The sequence below is a fragment of the Salvia splendens genome, chromosome 3 (assembly GCF_004379255.2).
Source record: "Salvia splendens isolate huo1 chromosome 3, SspV2, whole genome shotgun sequence".
NCBI classification, from domain to species: Eukaryota; Viridiplantae; Streptophyta; class Magnoliopsida; order Lamiales; family Lamiaceae; genus Salvia; species Salvia splendens.
Window position 1 is genome coordinate 14969636 of NC_056034.1, and position 21350 is coordinate 14990985.

At 36.9% G+C, this 21350-nt stretch overlaps 2 protein-coding genes and 1 non-coding gene across 3 annotated transcripts; 1 reads left to right on the forward strand and 2 right to left on the reverse strand.

Annotated features, from left to right (window-relative positions):
* Positions 1-10189: 10189 nt before the first annotated feature.
* Positions 10190-12730, reverse strand: LOC121793926 (alpha carbonic anhydrase 4-like). The gene is made up of 7 exons (XM_042191950.1): positions 12541-12730; positions 11428-11645; positions 11232-11338; positions 11013-11115; positions 10755-10913; positions 10633-10686; positions 10190-10411 (listed from the first exon to the last, which is right to left on the reverse strand). The coding sequence occupies exons 1-7, from the start codon at positions 12635-12637 to the stop codon at positions 10340-10342; spliced, it is 810 nt and encodes a 269-aa protein (XP_042047884.1). The 5' UTR covers positions 12638-12730; the 3' UTR covers positions 10190-10339.
* Positions 12731-13402: 672 nt separating this feature from the next.
* Positions 13403-13474, reverse strand: TRNAT-UGU. The gene has a single exon. It is a non-coding gene; the product is annotated as a tRNA-Thr (tRNA).
* Positions 13475-13938: 464 nt separating this feature from the next.
* LOC121796640 lies at positions 13939-15106 on the forward strand. The gene is made up of 2 exons (XM_042195448.1): positions 13939-14258; positions 14916-15106. The coding sequence occupies exons 1-2, from the start codon at positions 14057-14059 to the stop codon at positions 15104-15106; spliced, it is 393 nt and encodes a 130-aa protein (XP_042051382.1). The 5' UTR covers positions 13939-14056.
* Positions 15107-21350: the final 6244 nt, after the last annotated feature.

The window sequence follows — 21350 nt, forward strand, 5'->3', positions numbered from 1 at the left end:
GATTTCGTTGGAATCTTACTTTCATGAAAACTTTCTTCATAAGGTAGATAAATCATATGATGCTTCCTTTCCCAGAAAGCATTGGGGACTTCGTTACAAACCTTTTGGATAAAATTGTCCTCTATTTCTTTGATTTTTGAAATGAATTTAGGAGTTTCAAGTTGCTCTTTAATCCTTTGGAAAGGAATTTCTTCCTTTAAATAGCTTATCTGTTTTTGTTTTTGGGTTATGTTATTGATTTGTCTAAAAATAGAACTGTTTTGAAGATTAAGGATTTCTTGTTTTAGAATAGGAGAAATGAACTTGAATTTTATTTTTCTTCCTTGGACATTGGTAGTGATGCCATTATCATCAACAAAGAAGGGATAGATTTGAGTTAGGAAGGGTGTTCCTAGAATCATATTATAAGTAATATCTTCAACAATTGTGAAAATATTCTTGAAACAATATCCTTCATTACAGATATGGGCTTTGGAGAGTTTATATTTAATTCTCAGAGGGTTATTATTGGTTGTATAAAGCTTTTCTTTGGTTTTATCACAATATTTAGTAGGAACAATTCCTTCTCTGATTATGTTATGATCAGCTCCTGAGTCAACTAAAGCCATAATATTAGTTTTGAAATCATTTATAACAAGAGTTATGTTAACATGCCATTTTTGATAGATAACTTATTGGATAACTTTTATGGAATTGTTTGCTGAATTTTGTTCCGGATTTTCCCAATTATTTACTTCCGCATTATTTTCCACAACAGAAAGTCTTGTTTCAAACTCAAGATTCTTTTCTTTTAATTCATAAAATTCTTTATTAATCTGTTTTTTAAGGTTGTTAATTTCACTCTGGAGGTCTTTCGTCGTTATTTGTTTTGATATACTTTGATAAGGATATTTATACCATAATTTGTTTAGGCTAAATTGTTCTTTGATATTAATTTTCTTAGAAATAGAGGGTTCCTCAAGAATTATGTTTTTTAACTTATTAAGATAATCATCCCTTAGTTCAGTGTCATGAATTTGATGGATGAGATCAAGAATAGTTTCTTTATTTTCTTTAGAAATGACATTGATGCAAATTTTGCAAATATCCTTTTCATTTTCAACACTACTATGATAATTACTAGCTCCATTAGATCCTCCTGGAGTTGGGCGTGTGCGATAGAAGGGCGTGCCCGAACACAGCCGCTCTTGCAAAGATGGATGCACTCCACTGCGAGGCGGACTAATTGCGGTAGAGCTTCCCAGGGTTTCAGGGTCGAACCAATTTCCCGCCTTAGGTCCTTCGTCGGCGACAATCATGTTGTGCAAGATTATGCACGTATACATGATGTCGACCATATTCTGCATAAACCAAGTACGAGCCGGGGATTTGATAATGTTGAATCGAACTTGTAGAACCTCGAACGCTCTTTCCATATCTTTGCGAGCAGCCTCTTGCTTCTGCTCAAAAAGAGTCCATTTTTCGTTTATCGGCCTGTTGAACGTCTTCACGAAGGTTGGCCACTTCGGATAGATGCCGTCGGCAAGATAGTACCCCATTTTATACTGGCAGTTATTAGCGGTGAAGTTGATGGCCGGCGCTTTACCATTTAAAACTTCACTGAAGAGGTCAGATTGGTTGAGCACGTTGACGTCGTTGTTCGATCCGGGGACCCAAAAACGCATGTCAAATCCATAGCCGGTAGTCGGCAACGGCCTCGAGTATAACGGTGGGGTGGGTGCCTTTGTGGCCACTGCCCACTAGTGTATAATTCCCTCCATGCCACAGGGCAATTCTTCCATTGCCAATGCATGCAATCGACGCTGCCGAGCATCCCGGGGAATCCGTGCACTGTTTCGTGAAGTCGGAGCAGAAACTGACAATCTGCGGTGCTTGGATTCTTGAGAAATTCGTCGGTGAAGGCTGCCCGGACGCCTTTGCAAAAGTTCATCAAACACAGTCTCCCAGTGCTTCCCCAATGTGCAGGTATTCGTCGAAACAGATTGTTGCAGTACATTTCTCGAGCGTCGAACCCTTCTTGGAAGTACTCTTCCCTGGCCGCCAATGTATTTGCGATATGCATAAATAGCTCCCGCCGCATGCGGAAACGGCGACGGAAGTAGGTATCTCCCCATACCAGGTTCTCACAAAAGTAATCCCGTACCAACCTTGCGGCGGCTTCCTCCCGTTCACGATGAATGCATTTCCGGGGTCGCTTTTGATGCGCCGCGGTTCCTCCTCCTCCCTACGTCTATTTGCTTCTAGCGATTATTCCATCATTCGACGCATTTGCTCAAATGGATCCATGAATGGATTAAATTTGGGAGAAGAATAATATTTTGAGATGAAGAATGTAGAGTGTTTGAGTGAGAATAGAGAGTTTTTTTATAGTGGATAATTTGTGGGAATGATTTCATATTTATAGAAGTGATTGGGGCCTTAAAAATAGAAAAAAATAGAGAGTTTTTTTTTATTTTCAATTTTTTTCAGAATTTAAAAAAAAAACATTTTTCAACGGATATAAATGACGCCAACTCGCGGGCCGGCGAGTGGGCATCACGGACAAACGGGAGCTCGCCAGCCTCATCTCCACGGAGGGATGTGGGACGCGACGGGATGAGATGGAGCTCCCGCATCGCTGTCTCGATGCGGTCTTGTCTCCCCGAGACAAGATCTCGAGGCGGGTGGTCTGACACTTGAAAATGCTTGATAATAGTATGTACATGCATTTCAAGATCTGCATATATCAGATGCGTTAATGAGAGCAAATTAAATAGGATATTGAATTATTTATAAAATACTTATTTATAAAAACCACTGTACAAATCTTTTTTCACAATAGCAATTTTTTGTTATAAAAAAAATGTTTAAAACCTTATTCGTTCTTTATGGTGTGTTGGTCAGTTAAAGTATTGGATGTTTCATTATCTATTTGGATTGAATTGCTTCTTTTTTCTCAATAAATAAAAACACATTAAACAATGATTTGCAAATTGCAATATAGACATCACCTGAAATATTTAATAAATTAGCTACCTAAATATGAATTTGCAAGATAAAATGGAAAATATTCGACATATAGATAGCCCGAAATATTATTGGTAGTAGTAGTAGTCGTATCAATAGTGTTTAAAAATATTATACCATCCACTACGCTGTCTCAATACCGTCCCTTAACTACTATTTGACCACTATTTGAGGACCTCACTGTCCTTTTTTCCTCCATCCCTTAATTAAGGGACGGAACCTGTAACGCTCCGTCCCTTAACCGTCCCTTATTCCGTCCCTTAATTACTATTCATTCAATTTCATTTTTATTTTTTTTACAACCCAATTAAATTTAAACAAACCCAATTCATTAAAATTAAAACAACATTATAACTTAAACTTAAAAAAAAGACATAATTAAAATTCTAAAAAATTAAAAAATGACATAATTTAATCTTCTCCGCCAAAGTTTTCCCAAATGTGCTCAATTAGATCCTCTTGGAGCTGGGTGTGGGCGCTAGAGTCGCGTGTCCTTGCCCGAATAGCCAACCGTTCTTGTATAGACGGATGCGCTCCACTTCGCGGCGGACTACTTGCGGTTGAGCTTCCGGGAGATTCGGGGTCGAACCAATTTCCCGCATCGGGTCCTTCGTCTCGGACAATCATGTTGTGCAAGATTATGCACGTATACATGATGTCGACCATGCTCTCCATGAACCAGGAACGAGCCGAGGCTTTGATGATGTTGAAGCGCGCTTTGAGAACCCCGAACGCCCTCTCCACATCCTTGCGTGCAGCCTCCTGCTTCTGCGCAAAAAGAGCATGTTTTGGGTTCGCAGGCCTGCCGCACGTCTTCACATAGGTCGGCCACTTCGGGTAGATGTCGTCGGCGAGATAGTACCCCATTTTATACAGCCGGTTGTTGGGACGAAGTTGATGGCCGGCGCTTTACCATCCAAAACTTCGGTAAAGAGATCGGACTGGTGGAGCACGTTTACGTCGTTGTTCGAGCCAGGGACCCCGAAGTACGCGTGCCAGATCCAAAGCCCGTAGTCGGCAACGGCCTCGAGTACAACGGTTGGGTGGGTGCCTTTGTGGCCGCTCGTGTAGGACCCCCTCCAAGCCACCGGGCAATTCTTCCATTGCCAGTGCATGCAATCGACACTGTCAAGCATCCCGGGGAATCCGTGCACTTGTTCGTGCAGGTTGAGGAGGAACTGACATCATCCGTGCTTGGCCTCCGGAGAAATTCGTCACTGAAGGCTGCCCGGACGCCTCTGCAGAAGTTGAGCAAGCACATGCGCCCAGTGGTGTCTCCGATGTGGAGGTATTCGTCGAATATGTCGGTCGTTTGTCCAGTCGCAAGCTGACGGATGGCTGCAGTACATTTCTGCAGCGTCGTGTGGCTGGGACGGCCGACCGCGTCGAACCCTTCTCGGAAGAACTCTTCCCGGGCCGCCAAAGTATTCGCTATGTGGAGAAATAGCGGTTTACTCATGCGGAAACGGTGACGGAAGTAGGTATCTCCCCAAATCGGGTTATCGCAGAAGTAGTCGTGCACTAACCGTGCGGCGGCTTCCTCCCGGTTCCGATTGATGTACTTCCGGGAGCGTCGTGGGGGTGGCGCGGCTTCCTCCGCCTCTCGTCGTCGATCTTCTTCAAGTGATTGTTCCATTAATTGACGCATTTGCTCAAAAGGATCCATTTGTTTGAGTTGATTTAAGTTGGAAATTGGAGTGATAGAGAGGATTTGAAAGGAATAGATGTGTGTTTGTGTGAAATTAGTATGAAATAGGATTATTTATAGAGTAAATAAATAAATAAAATTAAAAAAAAAAAGAAAATAAAAAATTAACGGTAACATTACCGTTTGAAAATTTTTTTATTAAAATTCGATTTTTTAAAAAAAAATCAAATTTAAAAAAAAATGAATTATTGTGTCATCCGTGACGACGCCCACTCGCGGGCCAGCGAGTGGGCGTCACGCATGCATCGGGGGCGCGCCACGTCGCCCGGGCGCGTGACGGGCCGGTGCGTCCCTTGTCTCGCGGATGCGGGCTACGGGACGGGCTGGGGACGGGCTACGGGACAGGACGAGGGTTGCAACGCGTCCCGCGGCGGAACCGTTCCTCCGGGACGGAACGCGAGCCGCGCGGGACGCGTAGTGGATGCTCTTATAGTTAAAGGTATATCAATTCGAATAAGGTCAATGTTGACGAGTACTAACAATTGAGGAGCGTTGTAACGAATTATTTTGTACGCGTGGCGTTGCTTAAGAAAGAAACTACTCCACGTCGTTGATTACTTGTTCTTAGGATATTGGGCCAATTTTTCTCGTTATTTTATGTGTTCATCCTTAAATATTCCATTGCTTAGCTAATTATATCTATTGTTTTTTCCACAAAAAAAATTGAGCTATCAGAATATATTCATTATGTATAATTTTAAACCAAATAAATAGCGAAAATAACTATTTTCAAAAAAAACTATTGTATTCCGAAAATGCAACGACGAATTTTAAGTACTAGTAGTAATCAAAAGAAGCAGTGGTTTCTTTGGATAATGGAACAAAATGATGTTTATGAAGATGGTGTTGCAGGGCATGCACAAGGGTCACGAACCGCCGGTTCCGGTTCATGAACCGGCGGTTCAAGGTTCAGGAAATGCTTGAACCTGAACCGGCCCGACTAGCTCCCGGCGGGCCGGCGGTTTACGCGGCAGTTCAAAACCGCCGGTTTTCGACTTGAACCGCCGGTTCCAGGCCGGTTCGACGGTTCGTCGATTTTTTTTTTTCATTTTTCAACTATTCAATCAAATTACATTACACTTTCAAAGTTGTTTATGTATGAAATATGAGTAAATAAAATTGAAAAAAATACAATTAAAGTTGCAATTTTATTGAAATTGCATGTTTACAAGTTACAACAACTACAAATCGAAAACATATGCCGGTCTTGAAGTCTTAAACAAAATTTAAATACAAATGAGACTACTAGTCAACAACTAATTACAAATGACAAGAACGACGTTGAAGTTCTTAAACGTATAAGTGTATTATATATATACTCTTAACCGGCGAAGAAGATCTTTCTACATAACTAAATTAAGGACACCTTTAGTAATTCAACTTTAAATGTTGAGTTTCGTCTACCAATCAACAATTATAGTAGAATTGTCAAAAGTTTCCCTCATATAGTCGTATAGAGAAATATACTTCATCGACTAGAGTATATACAAATACAATTATGTAATTGTATTTGCATATTTTTAAAGTAGGAATTAATGGAAAAAAAAGAAATAAAAGAAAAAGGACTTGAGCTCAACTTAAATTTAAAATTTAAGTTGAGGTGCCTACGTATCCCAATTGCTCATTTGCATTAAGGAATCAAAGTCCACGTAGTTCTCTTACCTTACTTACCTATTTGGCTTGGCCGGCGGCGGTTGACGGTTGGCCTAAGCTTCATCCCCGGTGAATTCATCTTGTGATCCCTCTTGACGATCATCCAAATCATTTTCTAGTTCTCGGACATCAGCTTTGGCCCAATCATCAAGTAACATCACGGCTTCCATATTTTTCGTCGAGAGCTTACTTCTTGATTCATCCAACACGCGCGAGCCAACACTAAAAGCGGACTCAACGGCTACGGTGGAAGCCGGAACAGAAAAAATCTCCTTGGCCATTGAAGCAAGGATGGGAAAATCTTTCTCGTGGGTTCCCCACCAATCGAGGACGTCGATTTGGGCGGGAGGAGTAGGACCTTCATCACCAAAGGAAAAGAGTGAATCAAAATATAAATCTAATTCACTGACCATACCTGAGGACCTTCCGCCGGTGCTGTAGTTGTATAGGTCGGCTAGTTGGGATTGCGCGTCGGAGTCATCATAATCGGCTTGAAATGCAAAGCCATAGCTATGTTGTGGAGGTGAGGGTCTTCTGACTGGGTGAGTGGTGTTATACTTGGTTTCATATTCGGTGTAGAGAGAGCGCAAGTTAAACTCGAGGTTTTGTTGCACAACAGACCGGTCCGGGAGGTTTATTTGAAAGGTTTCTGAGAGGTCGACTCCAAATTCGTCACTTGTATCGGATTGGATTGCTTGAAGGGGACCAAGATCAGTTGAACTCAAATGGTTATAATAAAAATCTAAAATTCTAGAGGTACATGCTAATTTCCATTTTGGATCCAATACCTTTGCAATCAAAAACACGTTAGGAATCTCACTGAAATACTTGAGTCATTTTTCAATCATATAATACAAAACGCACATTAACTCGGGAGAAGAGGAAGCATTTTTCATTGCAGTTTTAAAACCAAGGGATATGTACATGCAATGCTCCAAAACACGAACAACAGTGCAATAATAAACACCCGACAATTCAACAGTAGCATTTTTAAAATATTTGAACAATTTAAATAAAGCCAAACTGTTATCCCAACAACTATGCGAAAGATATAAATCACGGTAGGGATTAGTTCTATAAAAATCACATAAAGCATCTTTATGTGTCAAAGTAGAATTCAGACAATCATATGTCGAATTCCATCTATGAGACACATCCATAGTAAAATTCGTGTACCTGACATTCTTTTGATGGCAATATTTCTTCCATGTTTTGCCAATAGGTGGCTTTTGATGGATTAATCTAACTGCATTTCTAATAGGAGAAACATGCTTTTGCCATAATTAAAGCGCATCCTGTACACATAAATTTAAAATATGGCAAATGCATCTTTGATGAAAATACTTACCTCCAATTACCGGTGTACAAGCCGCAATCAAATCGGCGATACTTGCGGTGTTGGCAGTTGCATTATCAAAACCAATAGAAAATATCTTGTTGCATAACTGAAACTCATTCAACACTTGTATAATCAAAGAAGCAATTTCGGGTGCAGTGTGTGGAGTTTCAAATTCTCTAAAACCAATTAAACGCTTGTTCAAAGTCCAACTATTGTCCACAAAGTGAACCGTAATACCCATGTATGAATGACGGTTAAAACAATCCGTCCAAACATCTGAGCAAATGTTCACCCTGTGGCCCAAGTTAACTAAATAACGTGATAATTCTACCTTTTTCTCCAAGCATTGCCGAACGGTAGATCGTTGTACGGTCATTATACCTATTCTTTTGATTGCTACATTCAAACCACTTTGCATAGTAACCTCAAAACTTTTGTCATCAAAAACATTAAAGGGCAAATGCTTCATAGCCGCCCATCTAGTCATTGTATCATCAAAATTCATTTTCTCATATTTAAATAGAGGCGTACCTGACGAACCCGAGCCGGCGGGTTGGAAGTTTAGTTGGCTTTGGGTAGAGGTAGTGCCGCATTCTACCGGATGCTTTGTCACCAAATGGCGACGGAGGGTGCCATATCCACCACCGGCGGACCATTTGTACACTTTATCGCAATAGTTGCAATAAACATGAAACTCCGAAGTCTCTTCTTGAGAGTTCGGATCGTGAGGACTTGGAATCACCACCGGGACCTTCTTGTAGTGTTTGACAAAAATGTATGATTTCAAAGCTTTTGTCGGGTTAGCGGGTGGAGGGGGAGGCGTCTCTTCATTTCCGCCGGTGCTAGAAGGAATACGAGAATGCGATCTATCCTCGTTGTTGTCCGAGTCCGGCGATATAGTAACGTCGAACTCCTCATCTTGTTGGGAACGACCTCCCCTACCCCCACCTTGTTACATTTCAGCAAGTAGCATGGCGGTCCTATGATCTTCTTCCATCTACAAATATTATGTACGTAGAAGTTAAAAGTATGAACGCAAAAAAAAATTAATGAAATTTTGAAATATGAATTGGAAAACAAATTTTTCATTACTTACTTGCATGCGTTCGGCTGCCACTCGGGAAACCTCTTTCATAACATCTCGACGACTAGGTCGTCGAGATTTTGAGGGACGCGTAGTACTTTGATCTTGGGCTATTCCCTTGCCCCGATCACCACGTCCCGATCCACCACGAGAAGAAGACATATTGAATATATTGATAAATGAAAGTAATATGGACTTGGAATGAAGTATGTATGAAGTATAAAAGAAGTGGTAAATTATGAGCACAACAAATATAGTAGTGAGTAGAAAGTGTAGAATTAAACTTGCGCAATTAGAGAGAAAGATGAGAGAATAGAGAAATGGAGATTGAGAATGAAATTCTGAAAACTCAAGAATGGGGCAAGGAATAATGAAGTAAAATTGGATGAAATAAAAAATAAAACAAAAAAAATTTGAAAATTTGAATTCTGCCGAAAACCGCCGGTTTACCGCCGAAACCGCCGGTTCAACCCGAAACCGGCGGTTCGTCCACGGTTTGCATCAGAAAACCGGCGGTTTCTGACCGAAAACCGGCGGTTTCTGACCGGTTTTTGCAGGTCTAAACACTGAATCTACGACCTAGCCTCTGAAAAGTTGTCGGAACCGGGGGAAACCGGCTCCCAAACCAGCGGTTCAACCCGAAAACCGCCGGTTCCAACTGTAAACCGCCGGCTATCCTAAACCCCTACTTGAACCCTACGAACCCCTAACCTACGAAACACTATTTGACCCTTTGAACCGGCGGTTCGAACTGCCGAACTGCCGGTTCACGGTTCAATATATTGCCGAACCTGAACCGGCCTTTATGAACCGTGAAACCGCCGGCAGGTTCAAACCGCCGGTTCCGGTCCCGGTTCCGGTTCATGAACCGGCGGGCCCGAACCGGCGGTTAACCGCCGGTCCGGTTCGGTTTGTGCACACCTAGTGTTGCCCAATTGCAAGTTTTCAAGTGTCTACCAAGTATGCTATTAAAGGCATGAAGAATGTGGATTAGTTGGCCACATTTTGGCTGGTGGTATGGGGATGGCAGCTTGAATGTGAGTGCATGCTTAGTCGAGTCGTGTTGTATGATTGACAAGTCTAAAAAGTCCGGTTTCATTTGGGTTGCTTCATATATTAGTTAGTGTGCTGTTATTTCTTGAAATAGGCCCAAAAGAATTCAGTTAAGTCTTTTACAGTCTCCAGAGCTGGAGGGTGCCTCACTCTCATGTAGATGTCTCTATTTGCATCTGACCTAGTTAAATCTTGGCTTGACCAGGCAATATTTGAGAGATTGATACAAACCTACTGACAGAGGCCCCCCTCAGTCTCAGTATCACCAGTGGTTCTGGAGTTGCTGGTTTCCAAGTTTGACAAAACATGGCCGTCGAATACGACAATTTCATAGTGAGTGTTTTCATTTACATTGACAAACTCTACTGATAAATATATCAAGAATTTAACAAAATACACATAAAAATGCACAGCACAGTAATCCTCTGCTGTCCATTATTCCAAAATTATTACCGCTCCAAGAATAGCATATACAACCGTGTAAGTATTTAATTAATTAACTAGCCGGACGATACATGTACACCTCTAGATCTGAGCTCTGTGTTGGCCTTGCATTCCTCTCATATCCCTACAAATTCATTCAACATGATGGTTCAGAAAGAGATGTAACAAGGAACATGTAAGTCTATGGTTGAAACGAGCCGTAACAACAAGGATCATACTGAACGAGAAGTAACAATAAGGAACATGTAAATCTGTGGTTGAAACACGGGATGTAACATAGGATGAACATGCTGACTTAATGTAAGAAACTTAGAAATCATCGAGTGATGGAACAGTGGCACTTACATCGTGGACAGCATCCCTTAATGCTTTCACTTGCTCCCTTGAAACAGTCCTCACCTGCATCACAAGAAGAGTTTCAGACATCTTCAACAGCAAAATCCTTTCTTGATACTGTTTCGGCTCACCTTCTTTAGTATTGTCCAGAGAACCCCTTCTGTGCAGGGGGGAACAGTGAGAGAGCCGATGTATCTGTAGTACTTTCTGCTCCCGAACTTGATCTCCCAAGGATCAACCACCCCCAAATGATTCCCATCATGGTCTGATGCTTTGATGGTCTCTAGAAGCTGTGGGACGACGGTAAGACATCATCAGAAACTCCTAACATACAGTGATCTTCAAGAATATCAATGACACGAGATGAAGACCAACTGAAAACCACTCACCTTAGCCAGGAAGGGATCAGGACGTCCCAGCTTGTATGTGACACCAATCACAGCAAGGTGACCAAGGGAGTTGTTGTGAACCATATGAATCTCCAATTCATATCTGCATGCGAAGAAATCATTCATATGATATATAGTCCGACTGCTCGAGGAAGAGTACAGTTACAGGCGAACGCTAGTATTGGTAATGGTCGAGATACGAGAAGAATTGATCCAAACCTTTTCCCATTCAAAGTGTGTTCACTAGGAGTGTGCCAATGGCACTGTAGTAGGTTGTATTCCGTTCCATTTAGTATAGCACCCCCTGCATCTCCTTGCCATACAATCTGATAAAAATTGGTTAATTGTTTGCTCGGTACAAAGTAATTACATGAAACATGTCGCTCAACTCCAGTTCCAAGTGTGATCTGTATACCTCAATATCATGGCCCCGATTCTTTATTAGAGCGGGAGCTGGCTTGTATTTCCTTTTCAAAGTGCCTAGTTTAGGCATGACCTCAACTCTCTCGTCGGCAAGATCAATTGGAGATTGAAGTCTCCCGTTTGCACAGGCCTTCCATTTCGGATTGAGATCAGCCCACTTCCCTGGCCCTTTCATAGCACCTGGGGTGTATGTAAATGGCCTTTCATCCTCTGTTGTGAAGAATAAGTGAGTGAAATAACTTGTTAAGAATGGAAATCTTAGAGTAGTTCAATTCCACCGATCAGTTGCAAGCATATGTACATAGATACAACATTTCCGGATTATCATGTTAGAATCTTTCATCATACAGCTCAAAGCAAACCATCTTAACACAGAAAGCAAGATTCAGACAGCACACATTACTCTTAAGTTGTGCCAATGCAGGACATGAAAAAGCAACAGATTCACTTTGATAAAAGATTGCAATGCTGCATGCTTTATGCCTCAAAAACAATAGTATTAGGAATCTTTGTATGCTAGTAGATTGTATACTAAGATTTGAGCTGGAATAGGCATCAAAAGGATATAAAGTAAACAATGCTTTTATCTTGGAAACATAATATACTTATAAATTACAATTACTGCAAATGCAAACTTACCTGGTTCACATGCATGCGACCATAGCATAAGTTATTTATTAAGACATTATAAAACTTAGTCAGGCAGGTGGACATATTCTTGTCTGTCAAAGATGCGAATTGCCAATATTATGCGTATAAACAATACTCCATGAGACATTTTTCAATGCGCTTTCTGTCAAAGGACCATTAATTCGTCCTATCTTCCTCCTTAATTTACTCATCTTCTATGACTATGATCCTCAACTTAGGCAGATCAAACCATGTTGAATTGAACTAATTCTCAGGTAAAATAAATTAAAACAATGGATTTCTGACATCATCAATACTCAAGAAAAATCAGATTGAGGAATGCATCTTCACATGAATCAAAAAGAAAAGAAAGAATTACTAGCAAATACGATTTGGATGAAAATAGGAGAATGTTCGGCAATCAAGGAATTAGGGCTGTGTTAAAGTGATATATGGGAGAGAAAGAGTGTCTAACCAACTTCACTTTCATCGGCAATGACGGATACATAAAGGGAGAAGAGGAGGAGGAGAAACGCAATGTAGAGAGCGGAAGAAGAACGAATGCGGCTCATGATTCGTCCAGCACAATATGCAGCTGGGGCGGAGGAGCTCGCAGCGGCACAACAGCTAGCTATTCTTGGAGTTGTAGGATTTTGGATTAATTCGATGCCTGCCTACTTATATAGGAGTATAGTTGTAATATGACCGCTAAAATAAATAGAGAGAGAAGGTAGGGTGGGCCGCTAGTGTAGGGTATGGGACTAAGATTTCAATCATTGTCATAATAAACGAATAAACACCTGACCTTAATCGTCATTTATGATTATGTCCGTTTTGTGGTTATCACAATTATACTTTGCATCCTCCATAATCAAACAATATATTTTTTTATATTTTATTTTTCATAACATATGAAAATATTTCAATTTCATACCATAAATAAAAACATATACTGGTTCTATTATAATAGAGAAATGATATGCTAAAAATAGAGCTTTAATATACATGAAAAAATTATTATAACATTTTTTAATCTATTAAAATCAAATTAAATATAGTATTTAGATAAGATGCTCATGTAAGATAAGATAAGTGGCATCTCATTTCTTCCTCTAACTCCAAACAAAGTGTAAATTATCAATTAAACTTGTAGTACTTGCATTGCATATCTAAGTTGTAGTATGTATGACATCATTTCTTCTAGTAATAATAGAGGTATAGAGATCGAAAATGAAAATGGTAAAGAAGGTGAAATAATATTTCATTTCTATTTTGTTTTCTAAAGAAGATTTAGGTATCAAAAATAAAAATGAATCTGAATTAAAGATGTTAAAAATTGCCCCCATGCAGGATCGAACTACAGACCTCCAGTTTACAAGACTGGCGCTCTACCACTGAGCTATAGGGGCTTCTTTCTTAAATTCTAAACCTTCTATATCTCTGTCATCACTTCAATCTTCGCCAATACACAATTTTATGCAACACCAAACCTTGTACTCAGGGGCGGAGGGAGGGTGGGGCCAGGGGGGCCCATGGTCCCCCCACTAATTCTTAAAAAACTTAGGGGTATTTTAGTAATTTCACAATAATTATAATTTATAATAAATATAATATTAGAGATAGGTTTCAGCAAAATATATATGAATCGTGCCTCTTAATTTAGCGTATTCATTCTGCCGTTCCAATCCAAGTCTGAATTTAGTGTATTCATTCTGTCGTTCCAAGTCTGAAATCTGGTAAACTAGAACATATTCAAAACTCAAATATAATTATTCAATTAATTTTTCTACATAGGTTGTTTTTTTGTTTGGCTGCAATAATAATTCAAAGGGGGAGAAAGAAGATAGCTTATGTAATTCAATGGCTACGGTGGTTCTGTAGTTGGAATTTTATAACTCCAATTCTTTATTTGATGTGTGTGTTAATAGTTTTGCATACAGAAAATATCAAATATTTTGAACTTAATCAGTGTTGACTATTTTTGTAGGTATATGGATCGTTATTTCAAGAAACTTTCTTCTGTTGATTCTTCATCAGTTGAACCTTCACTTCTTCAACCTCAAGAATTATCGAATGAAGATAAAAGTAAGGTTGATTTAGAGAATCTTCCAAGTGATCCAGGAGAACGACCTGATATAATGAGTTATCCACCAAATTTAATAGAACAAGTTCGCAGAGCTTACTTACTTAAAGGTCCGTGTCAACCACGTAATCATGATTTTCGTCCTACAGTAGATAGAAATCGAAAACGTAAATTTGTCTCACATTGGTTTGATGAATTTAAGGATTGGTTGGAATATAGTGTTACAAAGGAAGCAGTTTTTTGTTTATATTGCTATCTTTTTTCAAGACTCCACGGAAATGGACAAGATGCTTTTGTATCAGGGGGATTTACGGTCTGGCGCAAGAAAGAAAGATTAAGAGATCATGTTGGAAACCATAAAAAGGAAGACGTAGAGCTGAGAAAAATGAAGAATCTCCACTATTATCGAGTTGAGCTCTTTTGTTCTGTTATTGACTTGCAAGCTCAAGAGTTGAATCAACGTTTTGATGAAGTCAACACAGACTTAGTTTTATGCATGTCATGTTTTGATCCTAGGGATTTATTTTCTGCATTTGATTTGGAGAAGCTGCTTCGTCTTGCACGGTATTATCCTTCTGAATTTTCTGAAGTTGCTTTGTCCGAGCTTAAAAGTCAACTTGAGAACTTTATTTTCGATGTGCGCATAGATGAAAAGTTTTCACAAATATCAGGAATCAGTGGTCTTGCTCAAAAGATGGTTTCTACAAAGAAACATGAAGTTTTTCCAATGGTTTATTCATTAGTTAAGTTGTCATTGATCTTACCAGTTGCCACTGCATCAGTAGAAAGAGCATTTTCAGCAATGAAGATCATCAAGACTTCTCTACGTAATAGCATGGGAGACCAACTATTGAATGATTGCTTAGTTCCTTACATCGAAAAGGATGTGTTTGTTAAAGTTACCAATGAAACTATTATGCAGCGGTTTCAGAAGAAGAATAGAAGACAAATGTTATGATGTGATTGCATTTGACTTTTACATTTTGAACCTTATAATTTAATTTATGTACTTTTTTTTGAAGTTTAATTTTGGACCCCCATTATGAAATCTCTGGCTCCGCCACTGCTTGTACTGTACCTCTCGCAAACCAATTATCACTACCCAACGTAATAACATACTCCATATATATTTTAATAGATTTATTTGCATATAAATACACAAACTTTTATTAATTTTTTTCCTGATTTTTTTTAATATAAATACATAAATTTTGAATTTTCCTCATTTTTTTTCCCTAAATCAAAAATTCAAACTGACGTGGCAAACGAGAACTTAGATGTCAATTAAAACAACGTAGTTATAATTTTTATTTAAAAATTTAGAAAATGAAATTCCACCTCAATAATCTCTTCTTCTTTCTTCCTCTCTACTTCGGTTCCAATTCCCAAATCTCCGTCTTTTTCATCTCCTTTTCAATCACCCAAAAGTCAAAACATACCATAAAATACTCTGTAACTTTCACCTTCCAAAACCGTCCCTCCAAATAAAATGGTAACTTCCTTATTCCCTCCGTCCCGGACTACTTGCACTTATTTCCTTTCTGGGCGTCCCAAGTTATTTGCACTCTTACCATTTTTAGTAAAAATTATCACCTACAGCCGCAATTGTTGACTTTGCTATACACTCATTCCTTAATCTCCGTGCCGAAAAGGAAATGTTCGAGTAGTCTGGGACGGAGGGAGTAATATCCATAGAATTAAATTAAAATTTTAAACACAATCAAAATTTGATTAAGACAAATCTTCTCGTGCACAATACAAAGCACAATACAAAAGCCATTTATTTCAATCGGATTATACGCTTATAAAGCTTAAATCAACGTTTGTATAACATTAACGAAAGCTGCGTGTTTCACTAATCTAACAAATAACAACAATAATAATCAATCAAGCCTAAACCTAAATGATAACTGTGATGGGATTGGGAACTAGAGGCACCAAAAGAATCCAAGGATGAAAGTTATATTTTGTCATGTATTTCCGGTGATTGAAAGAGAAAGATGAAAGAAGATTGAGGTGGGAAGATGAATGAAAGTAGAGAGATATGAAGGAGAGAGAAAGAGGTGAGGTGGTATTTTATTTTGTTTAAATTTTGCCACATCAATTTTGATTTTTGATTTAGGGAAAAAAATTAGAAAAATTTAAAATTAATATTTTATATTTAAAAAATAAAATTTAGAAAAAAAACAGAAAGTTCATGTATTTATAAGCAAATAACTCATTCTAATTAATATATTAAAGCAATCATAATAACCATGTAAATTTAATGCAACCAACATAATTGTGAAATAACAATATCTGAAAGAGTAATGCTAAATGGTCATATTATGGTCAGTCATAAACTTAAAATATTAATAAAAAGTTATACATTTATTGTTGATTCACTTTAATTTGATTCATCTAGAAAGCAACAATTTATTTTTGACTATATTATCCTTGAACACTAACACTAGTAAATAACAAAGAGAAATGTAACCCCTATTTTCAATTCTTTTATGTTGATTTCGTATGATTTTTTATACTTTTATTTATTATTTTGTATTACTCCCTCCGTCCCATGCTACTCGCACTTTTCATTTTAGGCCGTAAATTTGGGATTGATTTTTTTGTGTAATTAAAAAAGAATTTTAGGTGTAATGAGACATCACTTAATAAAAGAGCTCTTAACTTAAACTAACATATTAATTAAATGCATTAATTCTAACTTAAATTATAAATAGTGTAAGGACTTTGTGACGAGCCGAAAAGCAAACGTGCGAGTAGCACGGGACGGAGGGAGTATTATTTAAATTTTGTGTGAAATTAATTTTAAAGTTAGAATATAAATATCTAATGATATTATAATTCAATTATTACTAATAATTTTTGTTCTCCTTTATATAAAATAAGTCAATTATTAATATTTAGTATCTACATAATTATAACAAAATATATGTAAATATTATACTAGTATATAATGCATTTATAAAAAAAGTAATTCAGTTTTTTAGAGGGATAATGTTTCAATATTAAAAGTATACATAGAAAACATCTTATTCTAGAAACATAAATTAGACAATTGGAAATTACTTATTTGAAATCCATTAAATAAATTAAAATCCTAGATAATTTATGAAAAAGACTCATATAGTTTATAATCAGTTTAATATATTAAAAAATTCAATTAGTCGAAAATGAGTAGTATATATTATTATTTGAAATTAATACTACTGTATTATGTAAAAATAAAATATTACTACTATAAAACTCAAATAAAACTCAGAGTAGTCTATCACATGGCACCAACTACCAAAACTCATCCATTAAGCTCAATTTTATCCCTCAGTTCTTACTAGTAAATAAAAATCTACTCTATAAAAAAACATAACAAGTTAGGAGTATTAATTAAATTAAAACTTATATAGACAAAATATCATTACGTAGCACCCCCACCCCCCATCACACGTTAACTATGCTGTCACAGCCAATTATTGTATTATCTCACAAATTAATTCATAAATATTGAATATTGTTATTATTACTATTCAAAATTTTAATTTATACACCTATATTATATGTTTTTAATAAGTTATTATTAATAATAACAATAATAAAATATAATAAATAAGTATAATTACTAGTATTAAAATTATTGTTAAATATGATTCATAATTTTAAAATTTAAAAATAGATATGTATAATCATACTCCCTCAGTTCCACTGTAGTTAAGACGCTTTTTTTGCACGTATTTTAGAAAAAAAATAATAAATACTACTCCTAGTTAAAGTGAGGAGAGATAGAGTAAAGTAAAAGAGGCTATAAAGTGAATTAAAAGAGAGAGAATAAAATAGAGAAGACTTTTCAATTTTATTCTCTCTCTCTCACTCTCTCTCACACACACACACACACATATTTTTTTTTATCATTTTACCAAAACACATATAAAAAATAACGCCTCAGCTACCTTGAGACGAAAGGAGTATAAAAATATGCACGTCAACCGCTTGCTTAGAATTAGGAATGTCAGTGCAGCCCGCAACCCGTGGGCTCCTGAATAGCCTGCTAAATTTTGAGGTTTAGGGTTGAAAATCTCGATAAAATTATAACCCTGGACCAGACATGAAACTCGATGGGTGGGCCTGGTGATTTGGACCTAGATACAACTATTATCTATTATATACTTCTTTGGCATCTAATTTAACATTTCATTAATTATTTTTATAATATAAATAACTATTAAAAAAAAGTCTTCAATTTTATACTACCTTGGTCCACAAAAAATAGACATAGTTGTGTATAACACGAGTTTTAATATGCAATTGATATAGTAAGAGAGAAGAAAAATGTAAAAAAGAAGTAGTATTAGTTGACTGTGTGGTCCATATTATTAGGAGTAGTATTTAAATGTTTAAAACTTTTCATATTTAGAAATTGGTCTAATTTTGGTGGACGGTCAAATATGGTAAAATTGGTCTATTTTTTGTGGACAGATATAGTATTTAATATACATATATATTCAATTTTTATTAATAAACTATAATAGTAGATAAATAAATAAAAAACTCAGATTAATAGTATATTCTACTTTTCAAATATGTTTCAATTTTTTTTCAAAATATGTTTGATTTTATTTATTTATACAATTTTTAAATTAGTATAATATTTATACATATATAATTTGATAACTTTATTAATCCAAGTGGCATGTTCCTAGTAAACAAGTAAACACATGGTGCTACATGACAATTACATTTGCAATTATGAGATGAAGATAACTTACACGATAAAAAAACATTTAATATTCTAATATAAATACTTAAATAAGGGTTACTTATAAGATTTACAGTAAATAAATATTTTATACACTTATAATAAACATTATATGCATTGTAATGAACATATAATAGACGTATTGAATAGTATATGTATAATATTCACTACAAGCGGATAGTTCATTATGTATATACATAAATATTTATTACAAGTGAATAAAATGTTCATTGGTTGTAGTTCCAAATAAGAATTGTTTATATTTTAATGCGCGCACATGCACACACATGGTTGCGTTAAAATGACAATCAATATTAAAGTGACAATGTACCATCAACCTCGTGCTACCACGTGACACATAATATGTAAAATTATACTCATTCACATTCCACTAATTTTTTCAACCATTTTTCTATCACATTTCTTAATATTCGTATCCAGACAAAATGTGACAAAATTTAAGAGACGGAGGGAGTAAACCCTACAATGCAATATTCATTAGTAGACGTCGTAGATGGATTTGCGCATACATGTTAAATATAGGCAGATTGCATTATACTAGATTGTTTATTTAGCATTATAGACAATTTTGTCTATAATGCAGAATAAACAGTCCACGCAAATTGTCTATAATGCAGAATAAACAGTCCACGCTAATCCATTTACAACGTCTATAATGTAAAATAAATTGTCTATAAATCAATTCGTTGATATCCACAATGCAAATTAAACAATCTATGTCTACAATGCAAAACTAAATAATCTATAATTCAATCCTGCAATCCGCTTATGTTTAAAATGCAATCTGCGTGAATCCATATACAACGCTTAAGAAAATATAACATCTTTTATGGGACGGAATGAGTATCAAGTTTAGTACTACTAGAGAAAACATCATAGTTTAATAACCATTTTTATAAAATTAACCCAAATTGGACATTTTATTCACTAATTAAATACTACTATTGAACATGAACATGAAAAATATTTATTTCATAAAAAGATCGATAATTGAATTCCTTAACATTGTGAATAGGGATGTAAATCGGTTTATCCTCTTCGGGTTTGGGCCAATCCGTTCGGATTGTTGGGTAATTTGGGTGCGAGTTATTCGAGTTATGAATTTTTCGTATTGTAAAATTTCAATCCTAACCTTAATTCATCGGGTTTAAGACTAACCCATCAGGCTATTCAGGTCAAAAAGCTTTAAAAAACAATATCTTGTAATCAATTTTCCTCTGTAAATTAATTCTAGATTTTAGATACTTTTTTTCTTAGTTTTAGAGTCATATAATTTTCAAATTTTCATGGTTTTAATATTAGTTGGAAAAGAACCCTAGTCAACACAAAGATGAATCAAAGCAATCAATTTGAATTAAAACTTGTATTCGTGTCATTATTTTGGCATTGATCATAATCGAATCTTTAAGAAAATTAAAATTTATATTTTACATAAATCATTGTTAAAACATTACTCCATATATATTGAGAATTTTGATGGGCTAATTCTAAATTTTGTCTTGATTGACTTTGGCGGTGATAAGCTGGCGATGACAGATGTGGGGACGACAAAAGAATGGTTCAAAGTGAAACTTGAAAGTGGTAGTGTGGAACCGAGTGGACATGTGTGAAATCAAGATTGAAAAAGACTAGTGAATTGCAACGTATGAAATTCAAAAGTACAGAACAAACCCTAAAACTTAGTACAATATTTTTTTAATTATAAACTGCAACCCATCGGGCTGACTAACAATCCTAATGGACTAACCCATTTATCCAATTGCAAATTACGGCACTAATCCACTAATTTTACTAGACTATTCGGATCGATCCATAAATTTTGGAGTAGATTGACATGCACGTGCTTATGTAAATTTATCTTTTTTCGGATCCTAAGAGCATCCCCAACGGGGAGGGGACGGGCCGCGAGCGTTAAACGGGGGAGATTTGCGGCCTGGGAGCGTCCAGGGGCCGCGCCCGAGGTCCGGCTTGACACAGGGTTAATCACGACGGAACGTGACGCGATGCAGTCCGACCCGGAGTTATATGAAGTTCGGGCCGGACCGGGCCTGAACTTCAAATTTTTTTTTAAATTCAAAAATTTATCTATAAATACCACTCCATCCATTTTCATTTTTATTCAACTTCATTATTCTCCCTCTCACACTATAAAATTCGAAAAATGCCTCCTCACCGTGAAGGTCAACGAGCAATCGAAGCTCAAATGGCCCGAATGTTAGAGACGGCGATGCCTGCAATCTAAGAAGAAATCAACAACGAGGTGGAACGCTACCAAGCTGCTATTCAAGCGTGGAACAAACAACACGTCCGGGTACCATGTACTCGAATGTATATCCACCGAGACCGTGAACAAGCTGGTTTGCGGCTTTTCACAGATTATTTCTCTAGAGATCCTCAATGGAGTGATCAGATGTTTCGACGTCGGTTCCGG

Bases quoted from the DNA above. Each gene is read 5' to 3' on its own strand.
- LOC121793926 (XM_042191950.1), bottom strand. From the start codon at position 12,637: ATGAGCCGCATTCGTTCTTCTTCCGCTCTCTACATTGCGTTTCTCCTC. The intron at 11,646-12,540 runs GTTAGACACTCT...TCTTCACAACAG, and splicing joins TGCCGATGAAAGTGAAGTTG to AGGATGAAAGGCCATTTACA. The intron at 11,339-11,427 runs GTATACAGATCA...AATTTTTATCAG, and splicing joins ATCGGGGCCATGATATTGAG to ATTGTATGGCAAGGAGATGC.
- LOC121796640 (XM_042195448.1), top strand. From the start codon at position 14,057: ATGGATCGTTATTTCAAGAAACTTTCTTCTGTTGATTCTTCATCAGTT. The intron at 14,259-14,915 runs GTCCGTGTCAAC...TGATCTTACCAG, and splicing joins CAGAGCTTACTTACTTAAAG to TTGCCACTGCATCAGTAGAA.